Genomic DNA, 20,131 nt, shown 5'->3' with positions numbered 1-20,131 from the left:
TTAGTCATCCCTAGCAATTTGCCCTCCTTTACCTGGTCACCACCCTGTCCGCATTGTAGCCAGTGGGAAGAGGCATGATGAAGGTCAGGGCATCACTGGGACATTGCACATATCAGCCCTTCTCATGTTCCATTGCCAGGTCCCAGACAGACCTCACTGCAAAAAAGGCTAGGAAATGAGGTCTTTAGCTGGATGGCCCTGTGCCCAGCTTTACTTTGGTTATGCTGTCCTGACCAACACAGCAGCTGCTAGCTACATGTAGCTATTAAAATTATTTTTATTTTTATTTTATTTTCAGAGACAGGGTCTCATTCTGTTAGCTAGGCTGGAGTACAGTGGTGTGATCACAGTTCACTGCAGGCTTGACCTCTCGGGCTCAAGCCATCCTCCCACCTTAGCTTCCCAAGTAGCTGGGACCATGGGCACGTGCCACTAAACCTGTAATTTTTTATTTCTTTTAGAGATGGGGTCTCACTATGTTGAACTCCTGGGCTCAAGTGATCCTCCTGCCTCGGCTTCCCAAAGTGCTGGGATTACAGGCATGGGTCACCATGCCAAGCCTAAATTTTAATTAATTAAAAATAAAATAAAAATATTTTCTCATTTGGATTAGCCACATTTCAAATGGTCAGTAGCCACATGTGACTAATGGCTACAGTATTGGACTGTGCCAATTATAGAATACTTTCATCATTGCAGAGAGATCTGTTGGACAGTAAGTGTGCTTACAGAAGAAGGGGGAGAATGGATTTTGGCGAAAACTAGCCATTTCTGGCAAAGGGAAGAGTATGTGTGATGTCCCCCAGCTGGAACAGTACCTGGGATGGTTGGAGAATGAAAAGAGGCCAGTTTTGCTGGAGCATAGAGGGTGGAAGAGCAAGTGGCCTGAGATGAGGTGGGAGGAGAAGGGGCAGATCAGCCAGGACCATGTGATGCTTAGAGGACAAAATGGGCTATACTTATTAATACTAGAAGAGTGATATGATGCAGTGTTCATTTAAAAAACATTTTCCAGGCCACAGTGAGGAGAATAAATGGAGAAAATGACAAGGATAGAAGTTGGGAGGTTTGTAGAGAAGCTGCTAGAAAAGTCTGGGTGCAAAATGCTGATTGTCTAGGTAAGCATGATGGCAAAAGGGACAGAGAAGAGGGGATGTCTGGAATATATTTTTGAGGTATGGATGATAATACCTGTTGATAGATGTGGGGTAGGAAGAAAACGAGGACTCAGGTATGACCTCTGTTTTTTATTTGAGCAACATGGGAGATTGGACTACCATTTCTTGAGAGGGGAGACTGAGAAATAAAAAGTTTGGGGAGAAACATCAAGACTTTTAAATATTTAAGTTCAAGATACTTGTGAGATTCCTTGGTTAATTGAGTGATTCATTTATTGATTACATAAATATTTATTGAGTGTCTAATACAGGCCAGGCACCATGGTGGAGATGCAGTTGTATAAACTAGTCAGGGGCTCAGAATTAATAGATATTGTGGAGCGATTAACATCCAGTTGGTATTTAAAGCCATGGGCATGAGTGAGATCACCTAGGTGGAAAAGTACAGAGAGGAAAAGAGGGAGCTTTGGGACAGGTGTAGTGACTCTCACCTGTAATCCCAGAACTTTTGGAGGCTGAGGTAGGTGAATTGCTTGAGCTCAGGAGTTCAAGACCAGCCTGGTGAAATCCTGTCTTTACAAAAAAAAAAAATACAAAAATTGGCTGAGTGTGGTGGCATGCACCTGTATTCCCAGCTACTCCGGAGGCTGAGGTGGGAGGATTGCTTGAGCCTGGGAGGTCAAGGCTGCAGTGACCTATGATGGCACCACTGCTCTCCAGCTTGGGTGAAAGACCGAGACTCTGTATCAACAAAACAAAACAAAACAAAACACAACAAATAACAGAGAAAGGGAGCTTTGGGTGCTCCAGTGTTTGAAGGTTGCTAACAAAGGACTGAAGAAGAGCCAGTGAGTTAGGAAAATCAAGGGAGTATGTAGTCATGGAAGCCAAGGGTTGAGAGTGTTTCAAGAAGGAAGGAGTGGATCAGCTCTGCCAAATGCCACCCAGAAGCAGTGTAAAGTTGAGAATGGCAAGTATGCATTAGATGTGGCAACACGGATGTTGTTGGTGACTTAGACTAGCAGATTTAGTTGTGTGGCATAGAAAGATGCAAACAGGATTGATTGGAGAGTGAGCAGTGAAGTTAAGGTATGTAGACATTTCTCTTGAGACAATCTGTCAGTTTACGGTTGCAGAGAAATGGAATGATACGGGAGAGGATGGGGGATTCTAGACCTTGCTTGTCTGGGACTGATGACAGAGAAGAAGAGATTGATGACACAGGAGAGAAAGGGCAGATCTGCAGCAAAGTCCTTGAGAGGGTGGGAAGGCCTAAAATTCAGAGCGAAGAGTCTTGGCTTTAACATAAGATGTCAACAGGAACTTGGCCTAGACATTCCATTTCCCTGGGCCTCCATTCTCCTCCCCTTTTATAAGTCAGGAAGGGTGGAGGATATGACTTCTTGGCTCTCAAATTCTGTGAAACAAAATAACTAGATACCAGGGAGATCAGAAAAGAGGTTATATCCACAGCAGTTTTGGTGGCTTATCTTGTTGCTCAGGAAGTTTTATTGTTATTTTGATGAGAATTACAAGGACAGAATTTTTTTATATTAAAAAGTGGGAGACGATCTGATTCCTTCCAGTTGTATATCCAGTGGTTTGTTTCCTTGGAAATGGAGACCCGGGGCCTTTGACTCGTGTTTTAAGTGGAATTCTACCATTATTAATGATAATATGTTGGAGAACTCCTGGTGATGAGGTGGTAAGATGCGATGTCTTCCTTTGTTCTAAAGTTCAACCTTTTCTAAATCTTTTTAAAAAGAAATTGACAGCCCCAAAAACCTAGTGACTGACTGGGTGACAGAGAATATGGCCACTGTCTCCTGGGACCCGGTGCAGGCCACCATTGACAAGTACATGGTGCGCTACATCTCTGCTGACGGAGAGACCGGGGAGGTTCCGGTGGGGAAGGAGCACAGCAGCACTGTCCTGACGGGCCTGAGACCGGGCATGGAGTACATGGTGCACGTGTGGGCCCAGAAGGGGGCCCAGGAGAGCAAGAAGGCTGACACCAAGGCCCAGACAGGTACTGAGAGGGACCAGGCCAGGGGAACACCTCACACTTATCAGGAGAGAACCTTCCTCCATCAGTGGGCTGGGGAGGGGAGCAGAAGGGTGGTTGCTTTACCCGAGGACATTCTTCAAAGTGGTTCCTTTTTTACGTCCTTGAGCTAATTAAGTTGACACAACAGCTCAGATAAGATGAGAGAGTATAGAGGGAGTGCTGGTGTCAAAGGTGGCCTCCCTCACCCCTCCACCTGGCCCAGCGCTCAGACTCTCCACACTTGCTATGGAGAAAATGGTTGGGCCTCAGCTGCAGTTGGGAGAAGATAGAGGCAGGAGCCTCTTCTGTTTCCATCTTCCAGAATGGAGGCAATGGGGATGCATCTTTCTCCATTCCATCCTCAGTTGATGATGAAAGGTGCCTGAATTGCATGTATTTTGTGTGTGTGATGGGGCCTCTGATCTTGGCAGAGCATCACGGAGGTCAGAACTCAGAGGCACTTGGAAGAGAGCACTGTGCCCACCCTGAGGTCTATGAGCCTCTTCAGGCAGTACGGGCAAGGTCTGTCCATTCCATCCATGGCTGAGCGCAACAAGTATTGCCACGGGACCTAGAGATGGCTTGAATTTCTCTATGATTTTTATTAGTTAAAATTAGCTTGCATTTTTAATCTAAAAAGTAATATATGCTTATAGTAAATATTTTCAAACTAAATAGAGATGTGTTAAAACAAAACAAAACAAAAAAAAAACCGGCCAGGCGCGGTGGCTCATGCCTGTAATCCCAGCCCTTTGGGAGGTCGAGGCGGGCGGATCACCTGAGGGGAGTTTGAGACCAGCCTGACCAACATGGAGAAACCCCGTCTCCACTAAAAATACAAAAATTAGCTGGGTGTGGTGGCAGGTGCCTGTAATCTCAGCTACTTGGGAGGCTGAGACAGGAGAATTGCTTGAACCCAGGAGGAGGAGGTTGCAGTGAGCCAAGATTGCGCCATTGCACTCCAGCCTGGGCAACAAAGAGCGAGACTCCATCTCAAAAGCAAACAAACAAACTCCTCTCTCTGTCCCGGACTCCCTAGTATGCAGGGTTGCTCTCCAGATGCAACCAGTAGCCAGTTCTCCCTTCTTCCCTCTTTCCCACTTCCTACCTCCTTCTCCCCTTCCTTTCTCTGTTCCTTTCTCTCTTATTCCTTTCTTCTCCTCTTCCTTGTTTATCTTCTCTTGGGTTCACCTTCTCCATTTTTGAAGACAGCAATAAAAAGATTCTCATTTTCCTGCTTCATAGAAATGTGAAAGTAACTAAGACAGACATCTCAAGTCCATAACCAGGGAGTGGTGGGCAGTCAAAGAGGTGGTAGGAGATTGCTTAAGATGTTAAAATAGCCACAGTTTTGCCTTGATTGTGAAATCAGGAAATTCAGTTTTTCTGTGAGACGAATAGAATAAAATCCATGCCAGATGTTATGCTTTAGAAAATCAAACCAAGTTGATATTACAGAAACTCAAAATTTGTCAAAACATCCTAATTCAAAACAACAGCTGTCTGATTTCTATTAAAATACTGCAATTCAGCTCTCAGCTGAAATGCTACTGGGTAGAAAATAGCCTGGAGACGTCTTTTTGGGAAGTTCTAAATTAAAATAACCTTCTATGATAATGCTTTTTCAGAAGAGAAATTTCCATTCATATCTTCTTTGGTTAAAAAAAAAAAAAGAGCCTTCTGACCAGTGATGTTGACCAGTATTTTTGCTGAGCTTCTGTTTTCCTGGTCTACAGTGCACACTTGCTTACCCACGCGTTCCCTCTAGTGTTTGGGTGAGGAAGTACATAGAAGAAAAGCTCTGCTTTTCCTATATCCCTTCTCTTTCCCTCTTCCCTCCCCCACCTCTTCCTTTCTTCTCTTTTCCTTCCTTCTCTCTCTCTCCCTCTTTCTTTCTCTTTCTTTCTCTCTCTCTCTCTCTCCCTTACTCTCTTCTTTTCTCTCTCTCCTTTTTTCCATCCTTCCCTCCCTCCCTCCTTTCTTTCTTTCTTTTTTCTTTTTCTTTCTTTTCTTTTTTTCTTTCTTTCTTTCTCTCTCTCGCTCTCTCTCTTCTCTTTCTTTCTTTCTCTCGCTTGTCTCCCTTTCTTTCTTTCCTTCTCTCTCTCTCTCTCTCTTCTATACAAGCACCTGTTCCCTCGCCTTCTCCTTCTCTTCTTTCTCTACTGGATATGCATCTAAGGCCACACACTTCAATATGTAACAATATGTAAGAAACATAACTTTTTTGTTTCTTTCTTTTTTTTTTTTTTTTAAGACAGAGTCTTGCTCTGTCACCCAGGCTGGAGTGCAGTGGCGTGATCTTGGCTTACTGCAACCTCCATCTCCCGAGTTCAAGCGATTCTCCTGCCTCAGCCTCCCGAGTAGCTGGGATGACAGGCGACCACCACCACACCCGGCTAATTTTTGTATGTTTGGTAGAGATGGGATTTCATCATATTGGCCAGGCTGGTGTCGAACTCTTGACCTTGTGATCCGCCTGCCTTGGCCTCCCAAAGTGCTGGGATTACAGGCATGAGCCACCGTGCCTGGCCAACCTTTTGTTTCTATGCCAACTTAATTTCAATCATAAGCCCATATTCTACTTAGGGTGAGCTCCTTCCTCAGGGCTGTATGTAAGTCTTGGGTAGTTTCCCAGTGACAGGCATTGGGACCCATCCAGCATTTCAGGCAACTTTCCAGGCGGGCCAAGTCACCCTGGTTTCTTTGTGCACGGCCCTTTCAGATCTGTGGCCCTCTTATCTTTCCACATCCTTTTGGGAGCCCTGCCATCTCTGAGGATCTATCTGCCAATCTAGGCTGTTAATATCCACCACTTTGTGGGAACCTGCCTGGGAAATGGGGGCCCAGATTCCTTTCCTCTGGGACCCACCCAACGCCCTATTCTTCTTGTCTCTAATGGGTCTGTACTTGTAGAAACAAAGGTCAGAAAGGCCCTGTGGCAGGCAGGAAGAGAGCCTGCAAACTGCTTGAAAGGAGGAGAAATGGGAGGGTTTGAAAAGGGGAAAATATAAACTGATGTCTCAAAAATTACCTTGCCTCAGTTGTATCTTAGTAATAACAATTACCTGACTTTCTACATACAGAACTCGACCCTCCCAGAAACCTTCGTCCATCTGCTGTAACGCAGTCTGGTGGCGTATTGACCTGGACGCCCCCCTCTGCTCAGATCCACGGCTACATTCTGACTTACCAGTTCCCAGACGGCACAGTTAAGGTACGGGGATTCCTTGTCTTTTCTCCTGGTGTCTTCTCTTCTGTGTGAAGCAACTAACTTGGGCCAATCAGCTCATTTGCTGGCCTTATGGCAACTTGCTGATCTTTACTGATCACATTGCTGGTTGTACATCTGCCCTGGGTTATTTTGTTTATTGTTAGTCTTCCCCAATAAATGTAAGCTCTATGTTTGTCTGTTTCATTTATCACCATATCTAAAGTGCATAGGACAGTGCTTAGCACATGGTAGGTGTTCGATATATATTTATTGAACAAATTGATTAACCCTTATTTCAAGGGTTATACCTCCCCTTAGAATCTGAAGGCCAGCAAATTTTCAAAACCTGTCCCAATGGAAAATTATTATTCTCCCTCCTTGCCAATGAAGAAAGAAGGGAGGAAATAAAAACAGGAAGGACACTTAGGTTTATGTGTTATCTTAATTAGTGCTTATGACAGCACAGCTAGGAAGGTTAGCCCTATGTTTATAGAGGAAGTAAGACTGGTTCAGAAGGAAGTTTATTGAAATATCAACTATCTCCTTGTCTCAGATATCAGTGGCCAGTTTCACCTCCCCTATTAATTTCTCCTTAGCCCGGCATTGCCAGCCTGTTCCTGCTGGCAATGTAGCCACTATAGTTAGAGCCCCTGTGTGTATCTGAAGGCCAAAGTCTCCCAGAAACTTGGCCGGTGATCCTGAAGCTGCAGTCCTGGGTGCTGGTTCTCAGCTGATGCTCCCAGTAGCGCTGACTCTCCATGGCATGGCTCTCCAGAGAAGTGGCTGGGACCCACTGCGATTCTGGGCTGCCACTGAGGCTTCGGAGAGACAAAACACTGTGCCCTCAGAGAGCTTCTGTCATTAGCACCAGGGAACGCCGTTGACACCTAGGGTGCTAGTGGGTGATAAACTGAGTCACTGGCTGTCTAATCTCTCCCTTGTTTGGTAGGAGATGCAGCTGGGACGAGAAGACCAGAGGTTTGAGTTGCAAGGCCTTGAGCAAGGCGCCACCTACCCTGTCTCCCTTGTTGCCTTTAAGGGTGGTCGCCGGAGCAGAAATGTATCCACCACCCTCTCCACAGGTAATATGGAATCCTGTACTCTGAACGACCATGCAATGAGAACCAGCATTGGAAAGGCTAGCAAAGGAGTTCAGGGAGGAGCAAGTGGATGCAGAACTATTGATTTCTCTAGGCATGGGGAAGTGGAAATGGGGTTGTGTGTTCAAAAGAAATCCACCCCACAGTGGGGAGGCTAAAGAGAGGAGTGAAATAGAGTGTTATTTTGTGAGGGAGTTGAGTTGGGGGAGGAAGTGTTGTGAACTTGACCTTTTCCTGGTGCATTTGGGGAGTTGATGAGAAAAGTAAGATATGAGTGAAGAGTTGGAAGAAGCTGAAGTAGGAAGTTATGAAATAATTTCCAAACAAAATAAATTGCCTTAAAGTAGGAAGAAACTCCACCTCTTTCCTCCTTGCCCTTGTCCTAACAACACTCTCTCTGCTTGGCTCCCAGTTGGTGCCCGTTTCCCACACCCTTCGGACTGCAGTCAGGTTCAGCAGAACAGCAATGCTGCCAGTGGTCTGTACACCATCTACCTGCACGGCGATGCCAGCCGGCCCCTGCAGGTGTACTGTGACATGGACACGGATGGAGGTGGCTGGATTGTGAGTCACGCAGAACCCTGGGGAGCTCTGTGTAGGGCCTTCCTTCTCAGCCCAGGATGCCGGTCGTGGATGCTCCATAGAGTGTTTGGAGCCCTATTTCTTCTCCACCCGTGGAAGGAGGAGTTTTGGTGGCTTGTAGCTGTTTTTAGAGAGATCCCAATGTTACAGGAAAGGGGTCCCCATCCAGATCCCAAGAGAAGGTTCTTGGATCTCATGTAAGAAAGAATTCAGGGCGAGTCCACAGTGCAAAGCAAAAGCAAGTTTATTAAGAAAGTAAAGTGGTGAAAGTACAGCTACTCCATAGACAGAGTAGGGCGTTTCTGAAAGTAAGGAGGAATGCATGCACCCTAGGTACAAGACTTGTTTATATATAGGATAAAAAAAGATCATGAGGGGATGTGCTCTGTTACAATGGTTCGTGATAAAGGATTAATTTTCTTAATTACTATATTTTGCGAGAATCAATATTATTATATTTAAAGCAACATTAGGAGTGCTTCTGTTCTCAAGATATCAGGACATTCCTAAGTCTGGGTCTGTTTAGTAAACACTGTCAATCTGTTCCCTTAACCATAAACATCTGGAGGCTAGGAATACCTAACTTTCTGGGAATGCAGCCCAGCAAGTCCCAGCCTCATTGTCTTAGCACTCACTCAAGATGGCTCTGGTTCAAATGCCTCTGACACCAATCAGCTGTAAGGATAGAGCCTAGTACTTAACCTTTGTCCTAGAACAGGCTTGGTTAGACTAAGGCTGATGACTATGAAGGCTTGTGAGTTGATCATCATCTAGTAATGCCTTATATGTATGTATTACCTATATTTTACCTTCTTCAAAGCACTTCTGTACACATGACCCTCACACAACAGCTTTAGAGTAAGTGAGAGAGGATTGTTTTTCCTATTTTACAGATAGGGACAGTGAGTCCCACAGAAAGAAGTGCCTGGCCTAAGTCATACAAGAATGACAAAGCTGGGACCAGATTTCAAAACTCCAGCCTCCTAATCATTGGTCTTCTCAGTGAGTTCATCTCAGGTCATCCAAGATGCAAATGCATAGCCTGTCTGGGGAGTTCAGACCTCTGAACTGGAGTCCATTTTCCAAGTTCTGTACCCTGTCTCCACAGTACAGCAACAAGGCCTTTGAGGTTTTGATTGGAAAGACTAAAGTCTGAAAGACGGAAACTTGGGCAATGCTCTAATTGTCCCTCTTCTGTGTAGATGTTTTATTCTCTTGGGCCATTGTCTGCCTAAACCACATGGCAGCTTCTTTGATTGCATCAGCCTGATCCAATTATATGATAAGCTGTTTTTGAGGGTTGCAATCTGATCCTTCCATCTCCCCTTGCCCCTTTTCTCCCTGTGCCTGAATGATAAAGACTCTCACTGCTCCAAGCCAGCATGCAGCCTTAACCTGCTGTGCATCTGCAACTCACTGTGGGAAAGAGAGAGCATGATCTCATAGTGCTCAAACCTTATTCATTTACACATTCACTCAGGGGCCTGGGAAACCAAAGACACTTGAGCAGCCATGAATAAAAAGATACCATCTGATGAGCAGCAATGAAGGAAACTTATTATCTGCACAGCGGCATCTGACGGTTGAAAGGCAGTAATTGGATTGGCTGGGGGAAATTCCCGATTGATTTATAAAAACAACAGAGCAGAATGTAACATGGGAGGTCTTCCACCTGACCAGACCCATGGGGCTGTACCTGCTGCTTTTCATCATAAGGCTAAGCATTCTGTCCCTTCAGGCCTGCAGCCCAATTTCCTGCCTTTGTGCCTGTAATTGACCTTTGGCAGGACGTTTGTATTGTCTAGTGTGGCCTTTTTGTAAGCCAAGCTCCCACACAGAAGGAGTTATCTGGGGCAACGTTTAGAAAGAGATCTGTCAGTCTGTCTGCCCTGGAATAGTCATGACTTATTGCACATATATTTATTGAGTGCCTACTATGTGTTGGCACTGCTTCATGTACTCAAGATCCAGCAGTGAACCAAACCAACAGAAATCCCTGCCCCCAAGGAGCTTGCCATTTACATCCTGCTCATGCTAATGACCCCTCCTCAAACACGGAGATCGGTTCCAAAAATAATAAAACCACTGTGCATTCTCACCCTCCCCAGCCCCAACCCCACCCCAAGTCTTGTTTTCTGAGCCAGACTCCTGGGGGTCATGCATGAACTGAGGTTCTGCAGGGTTTTACTTAAGGCCACCATGCTCCAGAAAACATGGAGTCCTGAAAACTTCCCCACAAAACATTTTACTGACAGTTGTTACAGTTTTTTTGGGGGGGTTCAAGAGTCCTTTGTCACTGAAGGATGACCCATAGTCTGTTTCTCTGTTTTATTGAGCTTTCAAAATCCTTTTATGGTAATTCTTCCATCCCAAGCAGCAGGAACTCAATTTGAAGAACAGGCCAGAAGAACTGTGCCCTGAGGTAAACTCTGCCGCTGGTGGGAGGCTGGAAAGAACATCAGGGAACACTTAATGTCTCAAATATTTCCATCTTTGTTTTCCATCTTGAAAGTCTTAAGGGCTGCATTAGAGGCTCTTTCCACAGACATTTCAATGCAAGTTTGACTTTTTTTCTCTGTATTTAGTCATTCAGGGCATTGAGTAAGTTCTAGAATGCAATGACAACTCTAGTATAGAACCAGACATAAAGAGGGTTTTTTTGTTTGTTTGTTTGTTTTTTTCCCTTTGAAACTTATTTGGTAAGGGGGTTTTGTGATACCCAAATAGTTCATTATAGGGTGTTTTCATCTCATAGAATGGGAGTGGATTAGACTCTGAGTGAGTCAATTAAGGCTGCCTGATCAAGATGTATAAATGATCCCTGTGGGTCAGTTCATTTGGAAACTGATATAATAAAATGCAAACTAACATTTATTGAGAGATCATAATAAATTATTATATCTATATATGCCAGGGTCTGGCTTAACTACTTTATGATTTACTATGATTAATGACCTTGCCGAAGCCTTGATTTAAGATCGTGACAGAGAGGCTGTTAATATCTTAATCTAACAGTTTAGAAAAGTGAGGCTTGTCAAGGTTGCCCAAAGACACAACTAGTAAGTATAGAACTGGTTCTGGTTCAAAACAGTGATGCAAAGAGCACCAGAATCATTTTTGGAAGCTTCCCTGGCCCAGATGAAGTATTATTACACACACACACACACACACACACACACACACATCGCTGGAAAGCTCCTATCAAGCTTGGGCACTGGGTTCACTGATAGGAGATAGAGACCAAATACCTTTGTAATGCATTCTAGGGGGGCAGGGTTGGATTTGAGCCTGACCTTGTGGTGGGAACGTGATTTGACGCTATGTATGTGGAGCCATACATTGGTGCTACATCTATCCTAAAATTCCACTGTCCTTGGTACAACAAGAGTCCCAAGGAAGGGGTTGGACCAGGCGCCTTGCTAGGAAATTAGCAAGTTCTCAGAGTCTTTGAAAATTCGATTTGGGAAACAGATTCAATAGGGCTGGTATTTTCAAACTTTCTGACAGAAAGATAAGATTTATGCGTGGTCTTTGTATCAGTGATTAGCTGTAGGACTCTGGATACTCGCTTTTCTGGACTTTCACATCTGTCAAATGGCATCATAAATACTTGCTCCAGGGCCAGCACTCAACAGATGCTCACGAAATGATTGTCGTCTAGGTGAATAAATGAGTGAAGAAAAGTGAGGGAAGCCAAGAAGGAAATAGGGCATCTTTAAAAGATGGATACTTGAGCAAAGGGGAAAGAGAACAACAATGTTAATGTGGTGTTAACTGTTTGCCGTGATATTTCCTACATTCTGTTCAGTAGCTCTTGCCTATTTATAGAACATTTTTATGTGGTGTCTCATTTAGTCCTCCCAGAAGTCTTATGAAGTAGGCTCTTCTCTTCCCTTCCATTCCTGTTTTACCATGAGCTGGCTGAGGGTCAGCAATAGAAGAGGCTGCCTCAGCAATCCCCACCCATCCCCTGCCCAGGAAGTGGCTGTGGTCTGACTTGGAGTCTGGAGCCTTCTGCATCCATGGTGCCCCACTCCTTGGCCAGCAGACATGAATGGGTGCTTTGGAAGGAGTTAAATGTGCACTCCCATGTGGAGCTTTCAGCATTGCTGCAGGGTAACCTACTCTCTCTTCCCGGAGAAAAATATAAAGAAGGCACAAATATCAGGTGGTTTACCTTATAAATTCAAGATAATGTGTTTTACTTCAAGGCACATGCTGTGAAGCCTAGTGGAAAGGAGGGAGATTAGATTTTGTGTTGGGGCTTCTGCATCTGAATGAATGCAAAGAAAAATAGGCAGAGAGAGAAATGCAATTCTAGCCTTTGGTTAGTGGGAATCGTTCCTGAGGTTAGCTAGGATGGCGTTCAGCTTGGCTCTCAAGGTCATGTGGAATTAGATGTATTATCAATTCCAATAGTGTATACAGGTGTGTGTAGGTACTTTTCAGATTTACTTCCTATAAAAGAATCCAATTTACTGTGACTGGAACTGCCTTCCTTCTCCAAACAGAGGAATTTTTGAAAAGAAGGCAGTCCACACTTTGGTGAATGACACCCAACTCTGCCTCCATTTTCTTGCTTCTCACTCATTCTTTGGCCCGTTCCAGTTTGGCTTCTGTCCATATCTCACACTGACACAGCCCTTGCTAAAATCACCAGTGATTTCTGTGCCACTAAATTCTAGGGATGGTTTTGGCCTCCTGTTGCTTGAGCTCTCATCAGTACTTGACACTATTGACCACACCTTTCTCTTTGTGGCTTTTATGATTCCATATTTTTCTAGTTTCTTTTTCTCCACTTCTGTTGCCCCTTCTCTCTCCTTAATGGATTCGTCCTTCTTCATTATACATATTGGATGTCCTCAAGGCTTGATTCTAGGCCACTTTATCTTTTCAGTTCCCATTTTCTTCCTACGTGATCTCATCTTTTCCCATGACTTCATTTTACCCTCCTCTGGGTCCCATGCTTCTCTGTACTAATTAGGATAGAATGGGCTCCAAATTCCAGCGATTGAACAAACACAGTGTATTTTTCTTATATGTGCAATGTGTTGTGCAGGTTTGGCAGCCAGTTATAAGTGTGACTCAGGGATTCAGGCTGTTTCCATCTCGTAGTTCTGCTGTTTCAGTGTGTGGCCTTTCCCATGGCCCCATAGTGCATGGCAGTAGAAGAGAGAGTGTGGAGAACCCACCCACACACAAAAGGCTCCCACCTACAGCCTTTTGTCTGCAAACAGTCACACGGCTCCAACTTAAATGCAAGGGAAGCTGTAAATGGACATCCTCCTGTGTTCCTGGGAAGAGGAAAGTGAATTGGGACTCAGTGAACTCCTAGCATTGCCTGAGACACACTCTACCTTAATAAGTCTAGCGTAGACCTCTCTTTAGAACTCCAGCCCTTACATCCAATTGCTCTGTGGTATTTTCATTCACTAGCACACCTCAGAAATAACTCACACTTAACCACATCCCCAAATGAGCTCATGACCCATTCATAAAACCTGTACTTGGCCAGGCGCAGTGGCTCACACCTGCACTTTGGGAGGCTGAGGTGGGTGGATCACGAAGTCAGGAGTTCAAGACCAGTCTGGCCAATATGGTGAAACCCCGTCTCTACTGAAAATACAAAAATTAGCCGGGCATGGTGGTGTGCGCCTGTAATCCCAGCTGCTTGGGAGGCTGAGGCAGGAGAGTCGCTTGAACCCGGGAGGCGGAGGTTGCAGTAAGCCAAGATCACACCACTGCACTCCAGCCTGGGCAACAGAGTGAGACTCCATCTCAAAAAACAAACAAACAACAACAACAACAAAAATAAATAAATAACAATAAACTACCACCTGTCCTCTCTGAATCCCCCATCTCAGTGAATAGCTGAGGGAAGAGTCATCTGCAAGCCCATACTATAAGAAACTTATCTTACCTTGACTTCCTCCTCTTTCAGTTCCACATTCTGTCACCACCTCTGTCAACTTTAGCTTCTGTGCACTTCCATCTATTCTCAGGGCATTCCTCATCCAAGCTACTGTCCCCCTTCATCTGCACTCTACAGTGGTCTCCTAATTGGTCATCTCACTTCCACTCTTGCCCCTGACCAGTCCATTCCATACACTACAAGCTAGAGACGAATCTGATTGGATCTCATTTCCTGTTTAAAACTCTGCAATAATTTCCAGCGCTCTTACCTGGACCAACGTCTTCAACAATCCCTTTTAAAGGCTCACCAGGACTGACTCTTGCCATCTTCTCAGCCTCCCTTTCCATCCCTTCCTCAGCCCCCAGCAGCCCCAACATTCACCCCCGTGCTCTTGCCTGACCACTCCTACTCATCCTGCAGCTCAGCCATGTCCTGGGGGTGGTTTCTTGGTTCCTTGGTCAGGTCCTCCTGTTTTACGCTCTTACAGTTCTGTTGCATCTTTCCCTCATAGCCCTTATTCACAGTTTTAAATGCATTTAAAAATTATTTAATTTAGTAATTTTATTTATTGAACTATTAGTTCCAGGAGGGCAGGGACCATTTCTGATTTATTCACTTTGCACACTATCTTGCATATTGCCTAGTACATAGTAGATGCTCAGTAAATATTTGTTGTGTGAACTTTTTTCTCCATAAGTATTAAATAATCGCTATATTAAGAATCAGGTGAATTAAAAAATAATTCCTACCCTCAAACTATTTCAGAAAAGGGGAAAAAAGATGCCACAAACATGATGTGCCCCAATTGAGTTGAATGGGTGTTGAAAGTTACATGTGAGAGTTAGCAGAGGTCTGGAATATCTTGCCCTAGACAACCCACACTAGCAACTGAATCACACAAATAATGGAAAGAATTGAAATCTCTTGAGGGCAGGAACCTTCTCTGCTTTTGCTCTACACGTCTTAGTACCTGGCATACTACTGTACATATAAAGAATGCTTATTAATATAGTGAATCCACTGACATATAAATAAAAAGCCTCTCTAAAATGAAAGGCTTGCTAGCTGGAGGAAGGCAGTGTATGAGCAAGCTCTTGGTCTTCTCTTGTCTCCCAGCACCTATGTCTGTTTGGAGGGTCAGAGTGAAGTATTCGTCTTCCTTCTCAGGTCTTCCAGAGGCGGAACACTGGGCAGCTGGATTTCTTCAAGCGATGGAGGAGCTATGTGGAAGGCTTTGGGGACCCCATGAAGGAGTTCTGGCTTGGTATGATCTCAGAATCCAGGAGGCTGGGGCTGTGGGGGGTGATTTCTCCCAGGACAAGCTAGCTAGGAGGCTTAGGGAAGCTCACCACCTTCACAGAGAGGCCCCAGTGGCAGGGAGACGGAGGACTGTGCCGAGCAGGGTGTTGGTGGGCATGTTGATGGGAAGGCTGTCCTGCACTCTGAACTTGTTGAAAGGTAGGGTGGTCACAGGGGTTTTATGCTGATTTAAGCTCTGCAGGATCTGCCTGCAGCCTGAAGATCTTAGAAGCCACAGTAGTAGAAAAAAAGTTCAGTGATTGGGATGCTGGTCCATTACTGGGAGGTCACTCTAGCAGTCTCTAAAATTCTGTTCGTGATGCCAGGCATTATGAGCAATTTTTTTCCCTTTTCCCTCTGCTCTCCTCTGGAGCAGATGTTCACAGACAGTGAAATAGCCAAAAGCATGAATTGGGAAATGAAGAATTAAAAAGTCATAATTCAGATACCCAGTGTCTAATGAAGTAGATGATGTTTGTGGTTTGCTCAGTGTAAAATCTCTTTGGGGATCTTAGGATGAGTCGTTGACCTGCTCTCCTACTTGGTGAGATAAATGGATGATAAATACAACTGCTTCTGTTTTAGAAGGATGGAGCCAATGGAGGCAGATTCCTTCTGGGGTTACCCTGCCCCCTTCACTGCTCCCTTCCATAGAATGTGGTCTCCGCACTCCTTAGCATGACTATGAGCCCCCGAAAGAGAAAGTGCTGAGACTGCCCCTTATTAGCAGAGAAGGTAAAGACTAAAGTGACTTTAGGTTCTGAAAGCCTCAGACACACATGTTGAGTGCTTACTCACACACATGGGTTGATTGGTTATTGGAATTCCATTTTTTATTTTTAGGACTTGATAAGCTACACAACCTTACCACCGGCACTCCAGTGCGGTATGAGGTGAGAGTGGATTTACAGACTGCCAATGAATCTGCCTATGCTATATATGATTTCTTCCAAGTGGCCTCCAGCAAGGAGCGGTATAAGCTGACAGTTGGGAAATACAGAGGCACGGCAGGTGAGAAAAAATGTTTTCTTACTGCGAAGGTCTCTTGCTGTCTGTTGTGTAAGGATTGGTTTGCCGTGTGCCACTGATCTGGGGGATGGAATATTATTCTGTGGAGGTGAATTGTTCTCATTGACAGTGGAGGTCCTACTCTCTGCAGGGGGTCAGGAGTGAACAAATAGTTGAAGCAATCCTTGACCACCATAAAATTGGAATTTTGTATGTTATACGTCACCCCCCCACCCCAATAAAAACCCTCCCCTTGTACCCCTCTTATTCAGGCTGTTGTACATTAGCTGATGAGCCCGTATTCTGAACAATTTCTTGATGCTTGTCAGTCTTTCATTTGGCTTTAGCAGTGTGGCTGTCATCTTTGTCTGCACAGTAGTGTGTGTGTGTGTGTGTGTGTGTGTGTGTTATTATTTGAGCTTTTGGTGGCACTTTGCTATAAAAACAGAATAAGGAAAGTGCTGATGACCTTTAGCCTCTAGTAGCTGCTCATTGGAGCTAAGCCAGTTGCTGGTGTGTTTGGTTGTGAAGGAAAAGAGCAAAAGTAAGCAACATGACCGAAATGCTGGAATGATACCAATAAATTAAATACATTATGTAAGAGGGGGAGGTGTGGTCATTATTTTAATACTAATATTTTAAAAGCGGTATTTATGGTTTTTAAACCATAACAAGTGTTTTGACATTTGTCTGTGTTTTGACATTTGCGTTTTTGACTTTGGTGTATTTACACAGGAATGTGTTACCAGCCAGATTGACTGACTGTATAAGACATGGCGGTCTCTCTCCTTAGACTTAAATGTAAATAGGTGAAAACAAATAGAAGGTAACTTTTGCAGAGAGTCAAATAAGGGGTGAGAAACATAAACAGTTACAGGAGTGTGGAGAAGGTGGGCACATGGAGTACGAAGCAACTGGAGGGAGCTGGATCTGCAAAAAGGGGCAAACTCAAGTGGGAGGAAATAGAGGGCTCTCCAGGCCTGGGGGCTTTAGGCTGAGTAGGGACTGAGCAGAGGCAAGAATGCTGGAGTTTATCTCACAGCCTTGCTGGACTTCTCAAGATCATGTACTCAAGGACCCCTGATGGCAGAAGACTGTGAACAGAACTTCTGAGTGTCTGGGGCCATGATCTGGGTGGCCAACTATGAATGCAAACCTTCTTTGACATCTTATAATTTCATTTAAAAAATAGTCACATGAATTTTGCATTTGTTCTTGTTTCCCAGTGCCTATCTCAGAGCCTGGTACAGAGTAGGAGAGTTTAAAAAATGAAATTGCTAGCAGGACTTTTCTATATACATAATCTTATGGATGTTTAGTATCTTACATTATAGTCCCTGAGACCCAAATAAGTTCCATAGGGGTGAATGAAAGGTGAGTTTGGTGACATGGTGACATGGGAGGGGACAAAGAGGGAGGGGTAGGCACCTACCAGAGTATGAGGCATTTGGGCTACAGACATGGGGAAACTGTTCCAGGATTCTGAGTAGGAGTTGGGTGAGAAAAAGTATGCAAAGAATTATTTCAGGGAAAAGACAATCCTTGAAAAAAAAGCATTGCAGCTAGAAGATCCTCACTGCCTTTGGATACTGTCACTTCTTTCCTAAGTAGTCCTGGGTCTCCACGGGCTGAAGACAGGCTGTGCTACATGTACTTGAAGTATAACATAGTCATGCATTGCTTAACTACAGGGATACATTCTGAGAACTGCATTGTTAAGCATTTCATTGTTGTGCAAACATCATAGAATGCACTTACACAAATCTAGATGGCAGAGCCTGCTATAGACCGAGGTATATGGTGTAGCCTATTGCTACTAGGCTATGAAACTGTACGGCATGTTACTAAATATTGTAGGCAATTGTAACACCATGGTAAGTACTTATGGATCTAAATACATGTAAACATGGAAAAGGCACAGTGAGAATATGGTATAAAAGATAAAAAATGGCCAATCTGTAAGGGTACTTACTATGAATGGAGCTTGCAGGACTGGAAGTTGCTCTGGGTGAGTCAGTGAGTGGTGAGCGAATGTGAAGGCCCAGGACAGGACTGTGCACTCCTGTAGACTTTAGACACACTGCCGTTCGGCTACACTAAATTTATTTAAAAATGTTCTTTCTTCGTTAATAAAAATTAACCTTATCTTATTGTAACTGTTTTACTTTATAAACTTTAACATCTTTTTCAATTTTTTTGACTCCTTTGGAGTAACACTTCGCTTAAAACACAAGCACATTGTGCAGCTGTACAAACATATTTTCTTTCTTTATATCCATATTCTGTAAGTTTTTTTTTCTACTTAAACATTTTTTATTTTTATTTTTTACTTTTTAAACCTTTGTATTAAAAACGAAGACACAAATACACACATTAGCCTAGACCTGCACAGGGTCAGGATCATCAATATCACTGTCTTCCACCTCCGCATCTTGTCCCGCTGGAAGGTCTTCAGGAGCAATACCACACATGGAGCTGTCATCTCCTGTGATAACAAAGCCTTCTTCTTAAATACGTCCCAAAGGACCTGCCTGAGGCTGTTTTACAGGATTTTTTTTTTGTAAAGTACTCATACACTCTAAAATAGCAATAAAAAGCATAGTATTATTCACACAAACCAGTAACATAATTGTTTATTATCATTATCAAGTATTATTTACTGTATGTAATTGTATGTGCAAGACTTTTGTATGACTGGTAGGTTTGTTTATACCAAATCACCACAAACACATGAGTGATGCATTGGTCTGCAACCTTACGACAGCTGTGATGTCACTAGGTAATTTTCAGGTTTATTGTGATCTTATGAGACCACTGTCGTATATGCAGTCCCTTGTTAACTGAAATGTTCTTATGCAGGGCATGACTGTATAAAACATGGAAGTCAGATATAGAAAAAGACAGTTATAATACAGTTGGGAAACATAGATGGACATTCATATGATTATGAGGATGTTAACTGAATGAGAGGGGATTTAAAGATGCTATTTTGTATGACTAAGCACACTGTCCATATCCTCCCACCCCATCTCTAAATGAGATCAGACTATGTTCCTGACAGCTTATTCCAGGTTCTTCCAACCCTTTGGTGTAATACAGTACACACATTCCAGTCTGTCCCAGAGCCCTTGGGCCTCTTCAGTCCACATGGAGTCCATCTGATCATTTCTTTGGTTTCCAGTACCCTGTTGTCTGCTCTTGATCATGGCCATCGGTTAGCCTCAGCCTTTCCTTCTCAGGTTAAAGAAGTCTACATAAGCTCCATGTGTGGGACCCTCCCTGGACACAATATGAATTTGGGTGTTTTTCTTTGGCTGCTGTGCCCCACATCTCTCCCTGAAACCCAGTGCCCTCCCTGGCCTTCTGGTCAGGAACCTCACTCAGGCGTGTCCTCCCGGGCTGCACATTTCCTTTCCCTTGTCCATTACCATTTGCCTTTTCTGAAGCCTGTGTTAAAATGATCCAGCAAATGAACTGATGCCAATGGGAGACTGAAAGGGAGTCAACATGTTTGGCGAGTTATTTAATTCTCCTCCCAGGTACTCTGTTTGCATGTTAACTGCAATGAGGGGATAATTCCTGTTCTAAGGTTGTTCAGGCCAACAGTGCCAGCAAGTAGAGGATGTATTTTTTAATAGAATTTATTTTTTAATAGGGGACTTTCACACAGCATTTAGGCAGCGATCTAGTCTTCCCATGTGTACTATCATTCCCGCTTTTAAATTCTGAATTACAATGGTAGGGTTAGTGGAGTTTTAGCGTTCCTTATGTACGCTGATTTGTCCATGAGGAGGGTTTCAGAATTTAGAAAGCTCCTGGCTACTCATGTCTTGAATGCTGAGGCACTGTTTA

At 44.0% G+C, this 20,131-nt stretch overlaps 1 protein-coding gene across 1 annotated transcript in view; it reads left to right on the top strand.

The window, feature by feature from the left end:
- The window catches only part of TNN (tenascin N), a 119,561-nt gene that overhangs the window by 92,234 nt on the left and 7,196 nt on the right, over positions 1 to 20,131 (top strand). Inside the window, exons 14-19 of the mRNA XM_004027935.5 lie at positions 2,884 to 3,147; positions 6,249 to 6,379; positions 7,326 to 7,458; positions 7,889 to 8,040; positions 15,140 to 15,236; positions 16,115 to 16,282. Of these exons, the coding sequence (XP_004027984.3) occupies positions 2,884 to 3,147; positions 6,249 to 6,379; positions 7,326 to 7,458; positions 7,889 to 8,040; positions 15,140 to 15,236; positions 16,115 to 16,282 (945 nt within the window). The remainder of the gene's footprint in view (positions 1 to 2,883; positions 3,148 to 6,248; positions 6,380 to 7,325; positions 7,459 to 7,888; positions 8,041 to 15,139; positions 15,237 to 16,114; positions 16,283 to 20,131) is intronic.

Source organism: Gorilla gorilla, chromosome 1, assembly GCF_029281585.2.
Source record: "Gorilla gorilla gorilla isolate KB3781 chromosome 1, NHGRI_mGorGor1-v2.1_pri, whole genome shotgun sequence".
Classification (NCBI taxonomy): domain Eukaryota; kingdom Metazoa; phylum Chordata; class Mammalia; order Primates; family Hominidae; genus Gorilla; species Gorilla gorilla.
This window is presented reverse-complemented; position numbering and strand designations above follow the sequence as displayed.